Raw genomic sequence first — 20,881 nt, forward strand, 5'->3', positions numbered from 1 at the left:
ACCCCACCCCGTTAGCAACCAATCCTTATCCCCTCTGCTGAGCCTTTTCTGGGTTTAAAAGGGCACATTGGGTTTGCCTGTCAATAAACCCCTCAGCAGATAGAACCCATCTTATTCTGCTAAGTCAACTTTCACTCTTTCATTTATTTTTCATTTTTCAAAATGTCAATGTCTCTCATTCATTGTGATCACCTCAGGTTTTCCTTATTGAGTTATGGGCCTTTTTTGAAGAATTCCTTTACCTAGCACTTAAATGAGTTTTTAGAAAAAGTAAAAAACCCACGTGTTAATGTACGATATTTAAATGGAAACCCTTTGCTTTGCTTTTAAAGTTCCCTTCTACCTTTTAGGACACTCAGCTGTCACAATTCTCTAAGCCTTCCCTAATTAGTCCACTGGAAGGAATCTATTCCTTCTAAAAAGTTCTGTAGGCCAACTCTGAGCCCTGCTACCCATCGGGTCCAAACAAGAGATGTCCTATAAGTTATTTGTATTTAACTGCTCCTTGTAGTCCATGCCATAACCTTTATATGCCCTCTAGGAACTAGGTCTTCTATCTGAAAAGCAAAAACTGAGATTTACTGAAGAAGAAAAGTAAATTAAGCTCCTGGTTTTTCCTCTTTAGAAATACTCAGCAATGCCCCTCACACCCGAGTACAATTCAGTATCATTTTCCTTAGCTTACTCCTTTCTACCCAAATAAAATGAATACTGGCAACCATTTTATCTGTGATGTTCAGGAGGGCCACTCGTTACCGGTAACATCTGTCACTGTTTAAGTGTCAATAGGCTAAGGGCTTTAGGACAACAACGAAGAGCTAAAAAAGATGAGACAGAAGGGCATGTCTCATACCTGAGGTTAAAGGAGACTACAGAGCAAAACGGCAAACTCTAGCATGGCTCTATCAATGACAAGTTATGGACATCTCCGAACGTTAGGCTCATCTGAAAATGGAGATAAGACCTACATCATCTACTGTGAAGTTTACTAAACACATGAAAAGTATTTAGCAAAATGCTTATCATACAGTAAACACTCACTCAATATTAGGAGAAAGCCAATTTCATAGGATCTTCCTCTGTTCTTAGGATACCCACTGCTGGCTTGGGGTTATATTTGCCTCTGGAGGCAATTTCTCTTCACTGAGTCACTGGATATATGCTGAAACAGAATTATTGATTATAAGATTCAAGTCCTTAGCTTTACTCCTTTCAAGAGTCTTGAGACCTTAAGTAAACTTCCTCATCTTGAAGATGCTGAATATCCCAGCTTCCCTGATAGTACTGGGTCAACTGGACAAAGCATGTGAGGGACTGGGAGCTGGTTAATGGACTAGAAATACGCTTGGATCATCACCCTCTGGCAGGAAAGTGTTTGGACTAGGACTCTCTATGGAAATGGGCTCAGGCGCAGCACTCCAGGACCACGAATTGGTCCACAGAGGCAGGAAGAGAATCTAGGCCTCTGACTACCCATGAGCCATGACGATGGTCAGTTGGCAAGGCACCACAGTACCACCTAGTGGCTGTTAAGCACACCCCATTTCTCCTTCTCCCCCAGGTGTTAGGGGAAAGCTGCCAGGTTCAGAACTCTGGTCACCTACAATATGAGCTGATCAGTCAGAGTTGGGAGAGAAACCAAATACATCCCTCTCTCTCTTTTTTAATATTAACAAATACAAGCAGCAGAAAGGGCCAGCTGCTCTCTGCTGTTCCCTGAGGGAAAGCCAGAGCACAAAACCGTTCCTCTGGGCTTCCTCTAACTGCAGGGCCTGCCTTGCTCCTCTTTAGGCAGTTTTGTTGCGGCCCAACTTCCCTTTTCCCAACTCCTCGGTCAGGATGGGAGGCACATGGTTGCTGGCGGTGGGAAGAATACTGTAGTTCCGGCCTCTGCTCCTTTAAGTCTCAGCTTGGATGGCGGTCACTCATCCTTCGGCAACTAGCTTCTCATTTGCTCTGGCCCAGAAGCCAGGAGAGCCATCAACCACACCCACAGAAGCAGAAAGTGCAACTTCAGTCATCTTCAGATGACTCCTCTTCTGCCTCTTTTAGCCACTGGATGAACCTCTGCAGCTGTAAGGAAGCAGAGTGGAGAGCTATTGAGGAGGGGCATATAAACAGCTTTAACAGCCACAGAGTCCTAGGGACCAACAACCCTGGAGTCTATGGCCAGAAGCCAGGGGACCAGACAATCACCATGGTGATAAGAGGGTGGCCTGACACATCTGTGGCCAGAAGCCAGGGGACCAGACAATCACCGTGGTGATAAGAGGGTGGCCGACTCACCTGTTGATTCTTGCGTAATTGTCGGCCCTTGTCAGTCACATCCTTTTGGCTGAACCAGCTCAGGATTGTTTCCTCAGCCAGGATTTCTAGCTGGTAGAAAGCCATGAGTACCTGCAGAAGACCAGCAGAAGAGATCTCAGGGACCTTGCAGAATCCAGCAAGATATAACAGATAACAGAGGAAGAGGAGGCAAGATCTTAGCACCTCTCTCTACCAGACTGTCCGCTTTCTTTAAAACACCAGTTGCTTTTAAAACAGGTGAAAATGAGCTTTTCCCTCGGGTACTAGGACAGGTATAACTTCCAGAACTATTGCTGGGTCCCCAGGACAATCTCCAAATGGCTGCCTTACTAGCCTGACTCCCAGCTGTACTATCCCAGCAATCAGCACAATAATAGGGGTGGAGGTGCTCTTAGTCAAATCCCAGACTGGATTCACATCAGCTTGTTTTGTGTCTCGATGAAGGGAGCCAATGCCTGTTTCAAAGCAAATCCAGGACTCTGGGGCTTGAGGTGGTATTCACCTTGGCCATGGAAGTACTAAGAGCTTCATGCTCCAGGAAGAAGTCCTCAATGGCTGCCAGTGCTTCCAAATGATCAGCTGCACGCTTTATGTAGTTTCTAAAAACAGGGCTCCAGGACTTGAGCAGCTATGGAAGAGAGGAGAAGGGAGCTGCAATATATTCCTGAGCATGCACCTATATCCAGACAGCAAAAGAAGTCAATATTGAAAACATGGGACTTTCAGGATATGACAGAACAAGAGGGAAATGATACAGGCCTGAAGAATCATGTCAGAGGGCCTTGGGAGTTGCTGGCAGTCAGGGATGGTGACAAAGAAAAGATTTCCCAGGGAAAGTGGAAGGAGGTCAGATGTTATAGGCTGCCTCAAAATACCTATTACCAACCTAAAGGTTGATCTCATTCTGGGTCAAATCATTTCATTCAGTCAATATAAAAGTTTGGGTCTATTATGGCCACCGTTTGGGGTCTAGTATGGTCTGAATCCTGGAGTCTCAAAGAGCACTCAGTATTGAACCTAAATGGACTCCTCTGAACCAGCCAAGCCTGTTCTAGTACCCAATCTGCATCCAAGGGCAAGGAGAAAGGAACCACAAGTAACACATATCCCATGATAAGACCTTCTACTCCCTATTTCCTTTAAAGTGAAACATGGAGGGGCACCTGGGTGGCTCAGCGGGTTGGGCCTCTGCCTTTGGCTGCGGTCATGATCTTGGGGTCCTGGGATCGAGCCACACACAGGGCTCTCTGCTCAGCAGAGAGCCTGCTTCCCCCTCTCTTCTCTGCCTGCCTCTCTGCCTACTTGTGATCTCTCTGTCAAGTAAATAAATAAAATCTTAAAGTGAAACATGGCAATGATATGGATGTGCCTCCACCCAATCCCTTGTACCAGTCCCGATCTTTGCTCACGGGAAGCAGCAGGGCACAGTAACGGTTTGGGTCCAGCGGGGAATCCGTTTGCTGCAGGGGGAACTCCAGGACTACGTGGCTCAGTACCTGCATCACCTCCTTTAGGCTTATGTTGTAGGCATACCTGTGGGGAGAGAGGGGTGACACCAAGGCCTTCACTCGCCCTTTTAGCCTGCTGTAGGATTATGACTTTGGCAGGACACTGGGAAGAAGTCAGCTAGAACAACATGCAAGGGGAGAGCTTTGGCAGGGGGAAGTCTGTACTGAGGCCAGAACCTAATGCTCTCCTTGCTTCAAATGCTACTGGCCTTGTCCATTTGGGATGCTGAGGGAGTTGGTTCCTATTTGGGAAGGAAACAGGAGAGAACCTCTACCTGCCTGCGACTACCCAGAGGAGAGGAGAAGAAGGAGGGCTGCTCTTACTTGAGAGAGTTGATCTCTAGGACTAGATTGTCACAAGAAATGTTCTCTTCCTTGCCCCGCTGTAGTGTTCCGAGGACTTCATTCTGGAACACTGAAATCAAAGCACGAATAAGTTCATGAACCAATAACACTCCAGAATGCTTTAAGTTCCCTAGTCCTGACTTTATATCAAACCCTTCTGGGAGAAACCGAAGTCTCTGGCTAGTTGATCCAGGCAAAGAATAAACTGGAGGTTTTCTTCTTTTGTCCTACGACACTGCTCCCCTGACCAATCACCTTTGATGTCATCCAACTGTGGGGAGCCTGCTCGGCTATCTAGCTCCTCCGAATCCATACTCTGTTCGCTTTCAGTTTCGCTCTCTTCTTCCACGTTGATTTTGAGTCCTGAGAACCCATAAGGGTGAGAAAAAAGAAAAGTTAGGAAAGAGCTGTTAATGGAGAGGAATTTATCTACCGTGTCTGAATGAATAAAGTAATGAACGAGTAGTTGGATTCTGAAGTGTTCACTTTTCATCAAAATATTCTTGGGGGGGGGGGGGCGGTGAGACAGGGATAAGGCCTAACTCACCCCACAGATTCTGCCGTAGTCCCTCTTCCTCCTCCACATTTATGTCTGCAGCTTTCCAGAGGTAGCCCTGGCCAGCAACTCCGACTTCTGCTGGATTGTAACCTGGGAAAGGTGATCTTTAGTGAACACACATTGGAGAAGCACAATCCCTCCAGGAGGAAACACTGGTTTTCCCATGGGGCAGAGAGACACACAATCGCCCCACACCTGGTAAGCCCCACACCTTTTAGTTTCACTTTCTCCTTTTCTTGGTTAGCCCCAGAATCGTCACTGAATTGACCATCGTCCTCATCTTCCTCTGCATCTGGAGGGTGTAAAGAGATCACCGAGCCCTCAGGCAGCGTGATGTCTGGGCCCACTACCACCTAGGGGACACAAAAAGAGCGGGTGGCACAGCTTCATCAGTGTGCTGGGGAAAGGTACATCCTGACCATGACGGTGATTTTTACTACGGGAACTAGAAGACAAACGAGTTCACTGGATTTGGACTCTCAATTCAGGCTGGATCATGGGTGGACATAATGCCCCTCTGGCTCAGCATGACCACCACTAAGTTTGGGGTCCTTGTGCAGTATAGAGCAGGGCTTACCTGGGAAGTGAGAACACAGCGTGGCTTCAGTGTAACTTGTTCCTTAACTTCAGCATTGTCACAGAGCAGAGACTGATGGATCTGTGCTCCAGCAGCCACTTGGACACCCCGCCACAGGTAGGCCTGGTCCAGCACCACGTTATCACCTGGCTCAGGACAGGAAGTACTTCTGGTCACTCAGGGTTCCAGACCAGGGCCATTCCAGGAGGACAGGGCTGACTGATAGCAGCACACCTCTCACCCAGCTCTGATACTCCATCCCCTAATTCACCAGAAACACCCTCTTCCCCTCTACACTCCAGCCTGATAGAACACTGCTTAGCATAACCATCCTCTACCAGGTTTATAACAATCACAGACTATATACTGGACTTAAGAACCTGAGAACCTTCAAGATATCTGGGGACCCCTTTGCACTCAAGAACCTTATTAGAATCATATCCACGTCTAGAAGTAGAACTAAAATTTCCCATGTCTTCTTGTACATTTTTATTTTTTTAAAGACTTTATTTTTAAGTAATCTCTACACCCAACATGGGCTCAAACTCCCAACGCCAACCTCAAGAGTTCCATGCTCTACCAACTGAGTCAGCCAGGCACCCCTCTTCTTGTACATTTTAGAATTAGAATCTTATTGTTCTTTTAAAGGGGCAGTTCCATTACAAACATCCTATTCCTACAACCAGAGTGAGTTACCAAGAGGCCAACTAGGCAGTTATGGTTGAGTTAAAAAGAACACTGGACTTGAAATACTTAGACTCAAGTTCTAGCGTTACCTCTCATTAGCTATGGCCCTGAGGGAGACGACCTCTTTGAGCCTGTTTGCTTGGCTATAAACTGGAGATAAATAATACCTACTTCACAAGGTTTTTGTGAGGATAAATGAAACAATGTATGCAAAAGCCCTTTGTAAACTGCAATGCACCAAACAGATGTTATTATTGCCTGCTAATTATCCACTTGGTCCTGAATGTAAATAGGGTACTTTGGAATGTAAAGAGTCACCCAGTAAGAGGCTCACAGGCCACAGATTAAAGGCTGCGAATTTCATATCCCCATTTCCCTCCTTTATTAAGGTAGCCACTCTGGTTCCTTATTCTCAGGGACTATCTTTCTGTATCCTTCTCTACCCCCTACCCGCCGCTCCCTGGGTTCCTATTCCTAGGATGACCATCCTGACTTCCCCACCTGTGCTCACCAATGTGGCAGCCAGGGCCAATGACACTGTTGGTGATAAAGCAATTGCTGCCAATGACAGTGCCAGAACCCAGAAGCACATTTTCCTCTAGGATGCTGCCATGGCCCAGGCTGACCTCAGGCCCTCGGTAAATGTTATGCCGAGAATGAGTGCAGCTCTGGGTTGTGTTGTCAGTGAAGTTTGCCTCTGGGGTGAGAGGGTAGACCCATCGGCGGATGACATCAGCGCAGACTGCCGCATACATGTGCAGGTTGGAGACCCGGGCACCATATTCCTTAGTTGTCACGTGCATGTGGATCTGGTTTCCTAGGATCTGAATGGGGAGAAGGAAAGGGAGGTAGCCCAAGCAAGTAAGAGAGGAAGAACACACCCAGGTACAACTCTTTCTAATCTTAAGTTCCCCTCTGCCCCTCGGTGTCATAGCCAAATGGCCAAAATTCTTCTTTGTGTCTGATTCCCTATCTCCTTTCCCTTCATCCCAAGGCTCAATAAAGCCCAAAAGGGGACCAAAAGTTATCATCAGCCTGGGATAATAGCATAGCCCTTTTCTAAAGAGGCCCAGGAGCCTTTCTTACCTCCTCATTCACTAACAGGCCTCGTACAAAGTCATCTCGAGTTTGGTAGTCAAAGTTGTCTGTAAAGAGTTGAGCCACCTGTGGGGGGAAAGTTGGGTGGGGCCAAGGTGAGTGCTATTCTCTGGAAACAAAAATAAGTCCCTATAGACCTATCAGACCCTATGACAGTTGGACAAGGGCCAGAAGACCAAAAAGGTACCCAGTGGGATACTGGAGCCAGGATGACAGCATCTGTTTACTGTGGAACTCAGAGTTCTACTCTTTGGATGTGCAGCACTGGCCCTGAAGAGCTCACCTGAGGAGAGCAGATGCTGATGTGACAGTCCAGTAAATCATAGCGAATCTCTACTCCATCTCCACTGCCCTGAAACAAACTCTGTGGGGGAAAAGGCATAAGGACTTTACTAAAAAGAAAAAAAAAAAGATTTTATTTATTCATTTGAGAGAGAACATGGGGGAGGGGCAGAGGGAGAAACAGGCTCCCCACTGAGCAGGGAGCCTGATGTGGGGCTTGATCCCAGGACTCTGAAATCATGGCCTGAGCTGAAGGCAGATGCTTACCCACTGAGCCACCCAGGCGCCCGGTATAAGGACTTTAACCTGTCTCCTGCTGAAGCCTGTCACTCTCCCACTTCAGGGACCCCAGATACCCACACACCAGAGGAAAAGAAAACCGTCGAAGGCCTTGGGTCTTCTGGAAATGGAGAACCCGGTTTGTGGCACTATCCACGGCTACTACCACATTGTCCTCATGGCAACGAGTTGGATGGCTAGGGGATGACTCTTTGAAGATCATTGTCATCACAGATACATTTTTTTCTAGCTTCCGCCTCAATCTATAAAGTATAGGAGGGAGAGAGCAGCAAAACAGCAGTCTTAGGGGCTCTGCTGGTCACAAATCCTTTGCCCCTACCATCTTCCCATCCTGACCTGTGTTCTTCCAGGGCTCTGGTAATATTGATGTTTGAGACAACGTCCCCATACACCAGAAGGAAGTCAGAGCGCACCAAGGCCTTGGCATCAACATCACGGAGAACATCCCCCAGTGATCGATATAATTCTGATGTAATTATTCGAACCACGTTGAGGGATGTAGGGCGGCACCACTTGGATTTCCTAAAGGAAAGGGATGAGGGGAAAGAGAGGAATGAGTAAATCAAACATAAAGATCATGTAGAGCTTCCCTATTTTTCTCACCCATTCAACACTCACACCCCTTCTCTATGGCTTTTTTGGGTTCCTGCCAGCATCTTCAACTTCAAAGAGATTTATGAACTATAATTAATGGTTTCAGCACCCTGTGTCACCAGTCTTGTTTTATGGGTTAGAGAAACATGGTTATTTCTTCTCCATACCCTGACACTTGTCCTCTAACATGGATTTGAATTCAAAATCCTGCTGAGATTTAGAGTATACAAAATATCCTGGGAACACACTTTCCATGTCACTTCTCGCCATCCAAAGTCCCAGGCAAATTTAGGAACTGTTTAAAGGACACCATGCTAATATCCTAGTCTTTATTCCCTCAACTTCCATAAATCCTGAGATTCACTCTTTTTCAAGATTTCATCAAGCATTTGTTAAGTAAGTGTTTACTACATTCTTTGTACTAAGATAGGCACTGGGAATACAAAGATGAGGAGGCGTTCAATATTTACAAGCTCAGTGTAAAAACAAAGATGTTAGTCTATTAACTTCCATACCGGCGCCATTAAATAAAAGCAAAACCTATGGAACAAAACTTTCTAAGTGAGAATGAGAAGAAATCCAAATGCAATTCTTTAATCTTTGTTACAACTTCAGCTGCTCACCTCCTGATAAGTGAAAAGCCCTTAGTTCTTATGATGGAATCCAAATAGACATCTTCCCCCCCTCACAATTTCTCCTTATTTAGTTACAACCACCCTAAGGAAAGTGGAAAAAATGGTGAAACATGGAAAGAAAAGTTCCAGAGCCTTACAGTAAATGTTCCTTGATTTGAGCAGCCTTCCAGCAACAAAAGACAAAGGTTTCCTGCACACCTGTGGCAGTCAGAAATTCCAGAGTGTAGTCAAGTAGTGCTACATTGGCCAGGGGCAAGAGTACCTGGAAGGTAGAAGATGAAAAATGTCTGAAATCTTGAATCCACGAAGGACCTCTGGGTACTATTCTTTCCTCCCCTTAAGCACAATTTTCACTTCCCTACCAGTGTTTCCAAACATCATTGTTTTACATTACCTCCTCAAGGTAAAAGTAATCAGGTCCCTGCCTTTGATGTTCATGGCATCCTCTAAGCATAAGAATCTGCGGTTGGAATCTAATAGTAAGCATGGAATCTACTTGCTTAGCACTGGACATAGCTACTACGGAGCAGCAGGCCACCTTGGCAAAGGAAAACACTAAAAATCAATCCTATTTTCAGAAACTTAAGCAATGATAATGCCATCTTTCCCATTAAATTTCCTTCCTTGATCCCCTTCTAAGAGGAGTCAGAGGCTAGCCACCCCAATCACTCGTCCCAAATGAACAGCCATTAGGTTTTGGGGGGAGGACTGGGGAGTTAGGATTCTTCCTGAAGGGAATGCAGCTCCCTGTCTTTGACTGAACTGGGGACTGCAAAGTGACCCAGCAATCCCTAAAACGAATTCCCCAGTCCAATTCCCCAGTACCTAGAAAATGCTGGGTCTGCTGGCATCAAGCCACTAAACCTGTTCTGTCCTCCTTTTAACAGATGGCACCAGCTGTCATTAAAACCCGGAAAGAAAAAAAGCACACCCTCCGAGATTCAAGACAGCTGTTACTATGGGATTAGATTTTTTTTAGGCATATGGCCTCTCTTTTGCAGGCAAAGGGAAGTGTTGTTCCCATTCACCCAAAGACCTTTTTTCCACTGCACAGTTAAAGGCATCACAGCCTCGTTTGAGGCATCGAATCCCCACGTAAAGGCTTCTCACAAGCACGGCTTTTACATTCAGCCCTCTGCATGCCTTCCAAACCTCAGGTGGTCAGGACTACGAGTGCCCATCGGCCAGAGCATTCCTCTTCAGGCAGCCGGAAGAATAACCTGCTCTAGCCCGGCCACGTTCGGGCCCTCCGACTGCTCCCGCGCGCGGTGCTCACCCGAGGCTGGTCCTTGGAGATGGGGAAGAAGCGGTGATTGAAGCTATCTGCCACCAGAACCGCTTGCAGGGGCGGCGGCGGTTCCTCCTCCGTCCCTTTGGCTCCCCCACCGCCGCCGCCGCCGCCGCCTCCCGGCCCAGGGCCGCTGCGCTTGTTGGCCCGGTTAGCCGCCGCACCTGGTGCATTAGCCGCCATGTTCTTCCCTGCCACCACTTCCGCACGGGAACCGACACCGCTCGCAGTAGGGGACAAAAAGGACCCAGCGTTGGAAACGCGGTGGACTAAAGAGGGGGAGGAGGGAGGAGACGCGGAGAACGCAATGCGCAGGCGTGTGGCCCGGGAGTGTACCCGCGCCGAAGTGTGAGCTGGGAGGAGCCAGCCTTGCGCCTCCTGCCCGCCCCGCGGGTTGAGGCGCGGGGTGGGATGGAGTCCTATGGACCGCACACTCGATATGCAGGTACAGTAGGCCTTCATTTGTACGCGAACAAGCTGCGATTCTTGAGGAATGGTAGGACTTGGGGTCTCTGCGAAGGGGCCAGATCCATTCAGAATATGTAGTCTTCCTTGCCCGGAGCATGTTAAAAACTGTAGTCCTCCATCTACATTCCAGTCACGTAAATGTGACCCGACACCTCGGGGAGCTCGGACCCCACCCAGATATTCCCTTACCCCAGGGGCCTCACAGTCCACCTAAATACGGAACGTAGTATAGTATAGTAGGGAGAGTAGCAATTCTGTTGAGCGCTGATGGTGGCCAGGGGACCATACAAGCCTTAAGTCGTTTAGTTCTTCACACATTTCTGGAGAACGTCCTTATTCATTCGTTCGTCTTATTCATTCGTTTGTTTCTTGAACTTTCAGAGAGGGATGAACTTCCCCCAGCTACTTAGTGGAAGAACTGGTATTGGACCCCGATCTGGCCCACTTCATAGTGCCACAGTCTTTCTGACAAGTTACGTGGGGATGAAAGTTACTATTTTATGATTTCTTCATTTCTTCCTTCATTCGGTCTATCAGCATTTATTGAAACCCTGCTCTGTCTTAGAGTGGAGTAGGGGTGGATCCAGGAACACCATAAAGTTGAGTGGGACTGGAGGTAAGCCTTGGAGGCGGAAGGAACTGCAAGCACAGAGACGCAAAGCCCTAGGCTCAGGAGATGCGGGAGGATTGGGGGGAAAGGCGGTGGCTGCAGGGAGAAAACCAGGCCTGCTGCGGAGCCAGACCGTGGGGACTCGGTGGGAATGAGGCAACACAGCTCGGCTTATTTGTAGGTCAGGAGCTTTCCAGCAAGGCACCGCTCCCAGAACTGTCCGAATTCCACAATCGCTTGTCCTGCAAATACCTGCACATCCATTCTCTCCTTGCTCTTTGGGATTTGACGTTCGGAAGGCTTAGATTTGTTGTTTCCACGTAGGACCAGGGAGGTCTTTCGTTTCTTCCTCATCCTAGTGAATGAGACTGCTGGGCAAAAACTATTTTTTAAGGATTTTGGAAAATTTAGCCTGGAGAAGGAAAAGTAGGAGGCAACTCAGTAAAAGTTTTTGATTAAATATTTGTATGTTAACAAGAATGCTGTTCTACTGTCCTACAAATCCATAGGTAGAAAGAAAAAAAAGGATGACTAAACTGGACTAGTGATTTGCAGTTGCTGGCACACACATGGAGGTAGGGTGATGGTGGTAGTGGAGATGGTGAAGTAGATGGAAAGTAGGTCCAATTTTAGGTATTTTTAAAGGCCTCTTGTGACCCAGGAACGTGGTGAGTGATAAATCCCGGGCTTCTAATTATGTAGACAGGTAACTGGATGGATGACGTTTTTAATGGATGGGTCTCAGAGAGAACATTTGTTTCAAAACTTACTCGACTCAACAACAACAAAAATCAAAACAAAAAATGAGTCAAGTTCTTGAATAAGCATTTCTCAAAAAAAGATATACAAATGGTCAGTGAATTACATGCAAAGAGACTCAACATCACTAAACATTAGGGAATTACAAATCAAAAGTACAATGAGATGTCCCCTCACATCCATCAGAATGGCCACTATCAAAAAACCAAAACAAAACAAAAGAGAAAATAACAAGTGTTAGTGAGGATGTGGAGAAATTGGAATCCTTGTGCACTGTTGATGAGAATGTAAAACAGTATAGCTACTGTGGAAAACAGGACAGTGGCTCTTCAAAAGATTAGACAGAATTACCATATGCTTCAGCAATTCTACTTCGGATATATACTGTGAAAAAGTGAAAATGGGGTCTCAGATATTTAAACACCCAGGTTCATAGCATCATTATTCACAATAGCTAAAACATGGAAAGCAAACCAAGTGTCCATTGATGAATAAGTGGGTAAGCAAAATGTGAGATATACATATGACAGACTATTATTCAGTCTTAAAAAGGAAGGAAATTCTGACATAATCTATAGCATGGATGAACCTTGAGTATATTACACTAAGTGAAATAAGCCAGGAACAAAAAGACAAATACTGTATGATTCTATTTATATGAGTACCTAGAAAAGTCAATAGATAGTAGAGTTGTGGTTGCTAGGGGCTGGGTGGGACAAGGAAATGGGGAGTTACTGTTTTTTAAAAATTTTCTTTCAATTTCTTTTCCAAAGATTTTATTTATTTGAAAAAGCATGTGCGTGGATAAATGTTCAGATTTTTGGGTGGGGGGGAGGCTGCACGTTTGCTGTTACAGGTAATGCTGCAACAAGCATCCTCCAATTGATATCTTTATAAATTTGCATTCATTTTTTAGAACTTTTTTTTTTAAGATTTTATTTATTTATTTGACAGGCAGAAATCACAAGTAGGCAGAGAAGCAGGCAGAGAGAGAGGAGGAAGCAGGCTCCCTGCGGAGCAGAGAGCCCGATGCAGGGCTCTATCCCAGGACGCTGAGATCATGACCTGAGCCAAAGGCAGCGGCTTAATCCATTGAGCCACCCAGGCGCCCCCATTTTTTAGAACTCTTAAAGGAGAGTGATGGTTCAAATTGGATATAATTCCCATGGCAAATGATAAGCTGTTGAACTCACTGGGAAGCCTGCTGATGCTTAATTATTACATAATTGCTATCCATGTAAAATGTGTTTTTGTCCTTACAACAGCAATGTATGGGAGTACGTTTCCCTACAGCCTCACTAACACAGTATGTTGTCAACAATTCAGAGTTTCTGCCAATCCATAGAGGAAACGGAGTGTAGTTTGTTTTTTTTTTTAAGATTTTATTTATTTATTTGACAGACAGAGATCACAAGTAGGCAGAGAGGCAGGCAGAGAGAGAGAGGAGGAAGCAGACTCCCCAGCAGGCAGAGAGCCCGATGCGGGGCTCAATCCCAGGACCCTGGAATCATGACCTGAGCCGAAGGCAGAGGCTTTAACCCACTGAGCCACCCAGGCGCCCCCGAAGTGTAGTTTTTTAATTTAATTTTTTTTTTACGAAGTGTAGTTTTAATTTTCATTTCTCTTATTTTGAGATATGTTGAACATCTTTTCACATGTTAAAAGACCATTTGTATTTCTTTGGTCAATTATCAGTTCTGGTTCTTTTTGTAAATTAATATATCAGCATTAAGGTGTGGGTCTTAAATATCAATCAGTTTTGGGGCACCCGGGTGGCTCAGTGGGTTAAGCCTCTGCCTTTGGCTCAGGTCATGATCTCAGGCTCCTGGGATCAAGCCCCACATCAGGCTCTCTGCTCAGCAGGGAGCCTGTCCCCCCCCCCCCCCCCCCCCGCTCTCAGCCTGCCTCTTTGCCTACTTGTGATCTCTCTCTCTGTCAAATAAATAAAATCTTTTTAAAAATATCAACCAGTTTAGAATGTAAGCTCTGTGAAAATCAGGGCTTTCCATCTGTTTTATTCACTCTGTATCCCAGGTGTCTAGATGAACACTCGGCACATAGCACATGCTCAATAAATATTTGCAAATGAATGACTGGTTGTTGCTAGTCAGTAATTGAGAGTCTGATGAGACAACTTTAAGCAAATACGTAAAAGTAATTTCAGGCTCTCCCAAGCTGAGGCTTGTGGGGTTTTTTTGCTTTGTTTTTTAATTGTGGTAAAATACATACAACATTAAATTTCCCATCTTGACCATTTTTAAATGCACAGTTCAGTAGTGCTAAGGACATTCACATTGTTGTGCTACTGTCACCACCACCCATCCATGGAACACTTTTCATGTCGCAGAACTACAGCCCTTTACTCATTAAACAAGAACTCCTCATTTCCTTCTCCCCTTAGCTCTGGCAACCAGCCTTCTGGTCTATTAAAGTCTATTGTGTCTATTTGAGCATTAAAAACAAATTTTTCTTAAGTTGTAGGAATTCTTTATATATTCTGGACATCAATCTCTTATCAGAGATATTATATGCAAATATTTTCTCCAATTTCATGGGTTACCTTTTCACCCTGTTGATAATATCCTTTGATGCACAGAAGTTTTTACTTTGGTGAAGTCCAACTTATCTATTTTTCTTTTGTGACCTATACTTTTGGTGTCATATCCAAGAAATCACTGTCAAATCCAATGTCGTGAGGTTTTTCTCCTATGTTTTCTTTTAACTTTTAAATGGCATTTTTTTTTTTCTTTCTCTTCAGGCCCTACTACAGAGATGTCAAAATAATGGTAGAGTATGTCCCCTGCAGGGTACCCTTGATACAGGCACGGAGCTGGCCGTTTCTAGGCATTGCTAAAGAGCCAGGGCTTTAGTGATCACATGCATCAAGCTGGTGGATTAGAACACTTCGACAGTAAATCTTAGAGCCTTTTGTGCTTCTCAGCTGGGCTTACTTGTGGCTTAGTAATCAGAGCAGATTGTTCACTTTTGATCTGGAGTCCTTCTGAAAGTTGAGTGTTCCAAATATGTTATAGGATAGCTAAAGTTTTTACTGTTCATATCTTAGCTTGCTAGAAAATGACAGAATAACTAAAGATTTTTTTTAATCTTTTTTAAAGATTTTATTTATTTATTTGACAGATAGAGATTACAAGTAGACAGAGAGGCAGGCAGAAAGAGAGGAGGAAGCAGGCTCCCTGCTGAGCAGAGAGCCCGATGTGGGGCTTCATCCTAGGATTCTGGGATCATAACCTGAGCCGAAGGCAGAGGCTTTAACCCACTGAGCCACCCAGGCGCCCTACATCATGTCTTTTTTTCGTTATTGTTGTTGTTGTTTTCCTGGAATCTTCACTCTCATCTCCAGTGATAAAACTAGTTTCTATAGGTATAACAATCCTCTTTGTCTTCCAGGCTGAGAGTTGAGGAAAAAAGATCCTCTAGACCTTCTATAGCTCAGTCAAAACAGGCTGGGATAATTCAGAAGAAACTTCATTTTCGAACTTAACGGAAGAAGTGCCTGCGTGGCTCAGTCCATTAAGCATCTGTCAGCTCTTGATGTCTGCTCAAGTTACGGTCTCAGGGTGAGATTGAGCCCAGTATCTGGCTCCACGCTCAGCTCAGCGGGAAGTCTGGTCTGTCTGTCTGGCTGGCTGGCTCTCTCTCTCTCTCTCTCTCCCCCCCTCCCTCCCTCCCCTTCCCTCCCTCTGCCCCTCACGCCCCACCCCTCCCCCTTGCGTGTGCTAGCGAAGGCTCTCCCTTTCTCAAATAAATAAATAAATCTTAAAAAAAAATTTTAAGGGAAGAGATGAAGGAAGGGGGGAAAATAAAGTCATTGATACATATAATACTCTACTTGGGCTGGGCCTTGATAACGTGCTAGAGGGTGGCATGTGGAGTTGGGCACCACCACCCCCTAGAGGTCATTGCTGTGTTGTGCACCAATCTGTTCTATCTATATCTATGCCTTAAGTCTGTATCTTAGACTTACTCAGGTACATTTTGATAGAGTGTTCCAGAACTGTAAAGGAGCCCAGCCATATCCACAATGTACTTGGAGCCCAGGATCCCTTTGGGAAGGAATTTGACCTAGCTGCTCTGAGACCAGTTTTGTTTTTCTTTCCTTCCTCTCTCTTTTTCACTCTCCCTTGTTCCTTTTTTAATATTTTATTTATTTATTTGAGAGAAAGCGTGTGTGAGTACACATGTACATGCGCCCGCACCCACAAGCCAGGGAAGAGGCAGAGGGAGGGAAAAGCAGACTCTCTGCTGAGTAGGGAGCCAAACTCAGGGCTCAATCCGAGGACCCTGGGATCATGACCCTAGCCAAAGGCTGCAGCCTAACTGCCTGAGCCACCCAGGCACTCCTGAGACCAGTTTTCTTGATGACAGCTTGAACTTCGTAGATGGGGAGTGAGCCACCTCTCTCTGGAGAAAGCCAATAGGGTTCTTGAGACAGCTTTGCCAAGAGAAAAAAAAGTATGGCTAATGGATCAGCCTGATTATCAGGGTCTTGAATACTCATGTAGCCCGGGTTGTAAGAAGATTGTGACACTATATCTTACCTGATTTTTATTCAGGCTTCTCCAAGGGACATGGGTGTTCCTGGAGGGGGAGGGCTGTGGTGTGAAGGAGAAGAAGCAGGTAAGGTGACCAACTGTCCGTGTTGTCCAGGGCTATCCCAATTTTAGCACTGAAAGTTCTGCATCCTGGACTCAAGGAAACTCTCAGTCCTTGGCAAACTGGAATATTTGGTTGCCATAGAGGCAGGTCACCATGTGCCAGGAGTTCTGCTTTGGTAACTCCCTCCTAAAGAGCCTGCCTGGAGACATAACCAGAGCTACCTGGACAAGAAGGAGATCCTGAGTCTGTTGGGCCAGAGGACGTTAGCAACACCATGGCCCTTACTGGTGGCAAAACTGCAAAATACTAAAGACAAAAGATTAAAGGCAGCCAGAATGAAAATGTATATTATCTAAGGGGAAAAAAATGGAAGCCATGAGGGCACCTGGGTGGCTCTGTCTGTTAAGCAGCTGGCTGCCTTCGGCTTAGGTCTTGATCCCAGGGTCCTGAGATTGAGCCCCACATTGACCTCCCTGCTCAGTGGAGAACCTGCTTCTCCCTCTCGCTCTGCTGCTCCCCGTGCTTTCTCTCTCTCTCTGTCAAATACCCCTGAGTTTATGCATTTCTTTTATTTTTCTTTCTTTCTTTCTTTGAGTTTATACATTTCTTTTATTTTTCTTCCTTCCTTCCTTTCTTTTTCTTTTTCTTTTTTTAAGGTTTTATTTATTCATTTGAGACAGAGAGAGAGAGAAAGCATGAGCTTGGGGCGGGGTGGGGGCAGAGGGAGAGGGGCAGAGGGAGAAGGACAAGCTGGCTTCCTGCTGAGCAGGGAACCCTACGAAGGGCTTGATCCCAGGCCCAGAGATAATGACCTGAGTGAAGGCAGACGCTTAACCATCTGAACCACCCAGGTGCCCCTAAGCTTATACATTTCTAATAGGCTTTTACATGTTGCTGATTTTGCTCTGAGGACCATACTTTTCATGAAAAGCGTCTGTATAATACCAATTCCTTGATATCTGTTGAGATTTGGTTTATGTATGGTTAATACTCACAAATATTCCACAGGCATTTGGAATTAATGTGTATTATTCCCTTATTGAATGATGTTCCTTATATATCTATTAAATCCATATGGTTAATTAAGATATTCAAATCTTCTGTATCCTTATTCATTTATCTTTTTGATCTACTGAATACTGAGAAGTATATTTAAAATCTTTTACTAAGATGGCGGATTTGTTAATTATTTCTTACAGTTTTGTCAATTTTTTTTTTTAAAGATTTTATTTATTTATTTGACAGAGAGAGATCACAAGTAGACAGAGAGGCGGGCAGAGAGAGAGAGAGAGGGAAGCAGGCTCCCCGCCGAGCGGAGAGCCCGATGCGGGACTCGATCCCAGGACCCTGAGATCATGACCCGAGCCGAAGGCAGCGGCTTAACCCACTGAGCCACCCAGGCGCCCCAGTTTTGTCAATTTTTACTTCATATGCTTTGGAGCTTCATTTTTTAGGTGTATAGAGTTTGAAATATTTTATCTTTCTGGTGAATTAAAGTTTTATCAGTTCAATGTCTAGTAAAATTTGCCAACGGATTTTTTTTTTTTTTTAAGTCATTAGAGAGAGGGGCGCCTGGGTGGCTCAGTGGGTTAAGGTCTCTGCCTTCGGCTCGGGTCATGATCCCAGGGCCCTGGGATCTAGCCCCGCATCAGGCTCTCTGCTCAGCAGGGAGCTTGCTTCCCTTCCCCTCTCTCTCTCTGCCTCTCTGCCTACTTGTGATCTCTGTCTGTCAAATAAATAAATAAAATCTTTAAAAAAATTGTAAAGTTATTAGAGAGTGAGAGAGAGCGCACAAGGGGGGAGAGCCGTAGGCCAAAGGAGAAAGAAGGAGGCTCCTAGCAGAGCCCATTGTGGGAGTCAATCCCAGGACTCTGAGATCATGACCTGAGCTGAAACCAAGAGATGGCCTCTTAACCACCTGAGCCACCCAGGCACCCCCATCTTGGTCCCTTTGTACAAAATAAATTAATCATAAATATTAGGGTTTGTTTGTTAACTCTCAATTCCATTTCATTGATCTATATGTCTATTCTTATGTCAGCAACACACTATCTTGACTATTTTAGTTTGTAATAAGTTTTGAAATCAGTTAGTGTATGACTACCAACTGTGTTTTCTTCCATGATTATTTTGGCTATTCTGAGTTTCTTGCATTTCCATATGAATTTTAGAATCAGCTTGTCAATTTCTACAAAAAAGACAGCTAGGATTTTGATAAGGATTGTGTTGAATCTGTAGGTTAATTTGGGAAATGTTGCCATCTTCACAATATGAAGTTTTCCAAATCTAGAACATGATAGATGTTTCCATTTATTTAGATCTTCTTTAATTTTTTCAGCAGTGTTTTGTAGTTTTCAATATATAAGTCTTATACTTCTTTTGTTAGGTTTATTCCTAAATTATTTTTTATGATTCCTAATTTTATTTTCAGGTTATTTATTGCTAATGTATATAAATATAATGCTTTTGTGCATATTCATTTTGTATCCTGTAACCTTGCCGAACTCATTTTCAGTTATACTTCATTTTATTGCATTTAGCTTTATTACACTTCACAGACACTGTTTTTTATAAATTGGAGCTTTGTGGCAACCCTGCATTGACCAAGTCTATCAGTGCCATTTTCAAAAAGCATTTGCTCACTTTGTGTCTCTGTCACATTTTGATAATTCTCTCAATATTTCAAGCGTTTTCACTGTTATATTTGTTATGGTAATCTGTGACTAATGATCTTTGATGTTGCTATTGTAATTATCTTGGAGTGCCACAAACTGTGCCCGTATAAGATGGTGAACTTAATAAATGTGTATGTTCTGATTGCTTCACCAACCAGCTGTACCCACTTCTCTCTTCCTTTCCTCTGGATTCCCTATTCCTTCAGACACAACAATATTGAAATTAGGCCACTGGCCTTTAAGTGTTAAGTGAAAGGAAGAGTCATACTTCTCTCACTTTAAACCAAAAGCTAGAAATGATTGAGCTTAGTGAGGAATATATGGCAAAAACCAAGACAGGTTAAAAGCTGGGCCTCTTGCACCAAACAGTTATCCAAGTTATGAATGCAAAGGAAGAGTTCTTGGGGCACCTGGCACAATTGCTAAGTGTTGAATCCTTGGTTTTTGACTCAGGTCACGATCTCAGGTTCATGTGATTGAGCTCTGCATCAGGCTGTGTGCTCAATGTGGAGTCTGCCTGGGTTTCTGTCTCCTTATCCCTCTGCCCCTTGCTCCTGAGCACTCTCTGTCTCTCAAATAAATAAATAAATCTTTGAAAAGTTCTTAAAGAAAATGAAAAGTGCTACTACAGTGAACACATGAATGATAAGAAAGTAAAACAGCTTTATTGCTGATACGGAGAAAGTTTGAGTGGTCTGGATAGAAGATCAATCAACCATAACAGAAGTTCATTCAGATGGATTAAGGAAAGAAGCCATCACCATAACATATATGTACAAGGGTGAACAGCACAGTGCTGATGTAGGAGCTGCAGCAAGTTCTGCAGAAGCTCCAGCTAAGGTAATTCATGAAGGTGGCTACCCTTAACAACAGATTTTCAAAGTAGAGGAAACAGCCTTCTATTGGAAGAAGATGCCACCTAGGACTTTCATAGCTAAAGAGGAAAAGTTAATGCCTGGCTTCAAAGCTTCAGAGGATAGGCTGACTCTTATAAAGAGCTAATGCAGCTGGTGACTTTAAGTTGAAGCCAATGTTCATTTACCATTCCAAAAATCCCAAGGCCTGTAAGAATTATCCAAAACTGCTCTACTTGTGCTCTATAAGTGGAACAACAAAGCCTGGATGACAGCACATCTGTTTATCTGCTATGGTTTACTAAGTATTTTAAGCCCACTATTGAGACCTAGTGCTCAGAAAAAAAGATTTCTTTCAAAATATTACTGCTCATTGATAATACGTCTGGTCACCAAGAACTCTGATGGAGATGTACAATGAGAATGATGTTTCATGTCTGCTAACACAACATCCATTCTGCAGCCCATGAATCAAAGAGTAATTTTGACTTTCAAGTCTTAGTATTTAAGAAATACATTTCATAAGGCTGTAGCTGCCATAGATAGTGATTCCTCTGATGGATTTGGGCAAAGTAAATTGAAAACCTCTGCAAAAGATTCACCATTCTAGATGCCATTAAGAATATGTGTGATTCACGGGAAGAGCTCAAAATAGCAGCATAACAGCAGTTTGGAAGAGGGTGATTCCAGCCCTTAAGGATGACAGGGAGGGATTCAA

General features: G+C 44.5%; 2 protein-coding genes across 3 annotated transcripts in view; one reads left to right on the forward strand and one right to left on the reverse strand.

Moving 5' to 3' along the window:
• Window positions 1-1,643: 1,643 nt before the first annotated feature.
• EIF2B5 (eukaryotic translation initiation factor 2B subunit epsilon) lies at window positions 1,644-10,418 on the reverse strand. The gene is made up of 16 exons (XM_046003141.1): window positions 10,169-10,418; window positions 9,030-9,154; window positions 8,000-8,185; window positions 7,728-7,905; window positions 7,365-7,445; window positions 7,070-7,147; window positions 6,495-6,807; window positions 5,297-5,442; window positions 4,931-5,072; window positions 4,708-4,809; window positions 4,416-4,523; window positions 4,140-4,230; window positions 3,717-3,840; window positions 2,810-2,935; window positions 2,287-2,397; window positions 1,644-2,073 (listed from the first exon to the last, which is right to left on the reverse strand). Exons 1-16 carry the CDS (start codon window positions 10,361-10,363, stop codon window positions 2,014-2,016), a joined length of 2,166 nt encoding a protein of 721 aa, XP_045859097.1. The 5' UTR covers window positions 10,364-10,418; the 3' UTR covers window positions 1,644-2,013.
• Window positions 10,419-10,542: 124 nt separating this feature from the next.
• Window positions 10,543-20,881, forward strand: part of ABCC5 (ATP binding cassette subfamily C member 5) — a 168,479-nt gene continuing 158,140 nt past the window's right edge. For both annotated transcript variants that reach the window (XM_046003384.1, XM_046003385.1), the window contains exon 1: window positions 10,543-10,625. In XM_046003384.1, the coding sequence (XP_045859340.1) occupies window positions 10,592-10,625 (34 nt within the window). In that variant the 5' untranslated portion in view covers window positions 10,543-10,591. The remainder of the gene's footprint in view (window positions 10,626-20,881) is intronic.

This window comes from Meles meles, chromosome 4 (assembly GCF_922984935.1).
Source record: "Meles meles chromosome 4, mMelMel3.1 paternal haplotype, whole genome shotgun sequence".
Taxonomy (NCBI): domain Eukaryota; kingdom Metazoa; phylum Chordata; class Mammalia; order Carnivora; family Mustelidae; genus Meles; species Meles meles.

Coding starts and splice junctions, on each gene's coding strand:
- EIF2B5 (XM_046003141.1), bottom strand. CDS start 10,363: ATGGCGGCTAATGCACCAGGTGCGGCGGCTAACCGGGCCAACAAGCGC. Junction 7,148..7,364: donor TCAGCATCTGCTCTCCTCAG/GTGAGCTCTTCA, acceptor TTCCCCCCACAG/GTGGCTCAACTCTTTACAGA. Junction 3,841..4,139: donor CTAGAGATCAACTCTCTCAA/GTAAGAGCAGCC, acceptor CTCTCCCCACAG/GTATGCCTACAACATAAGCC.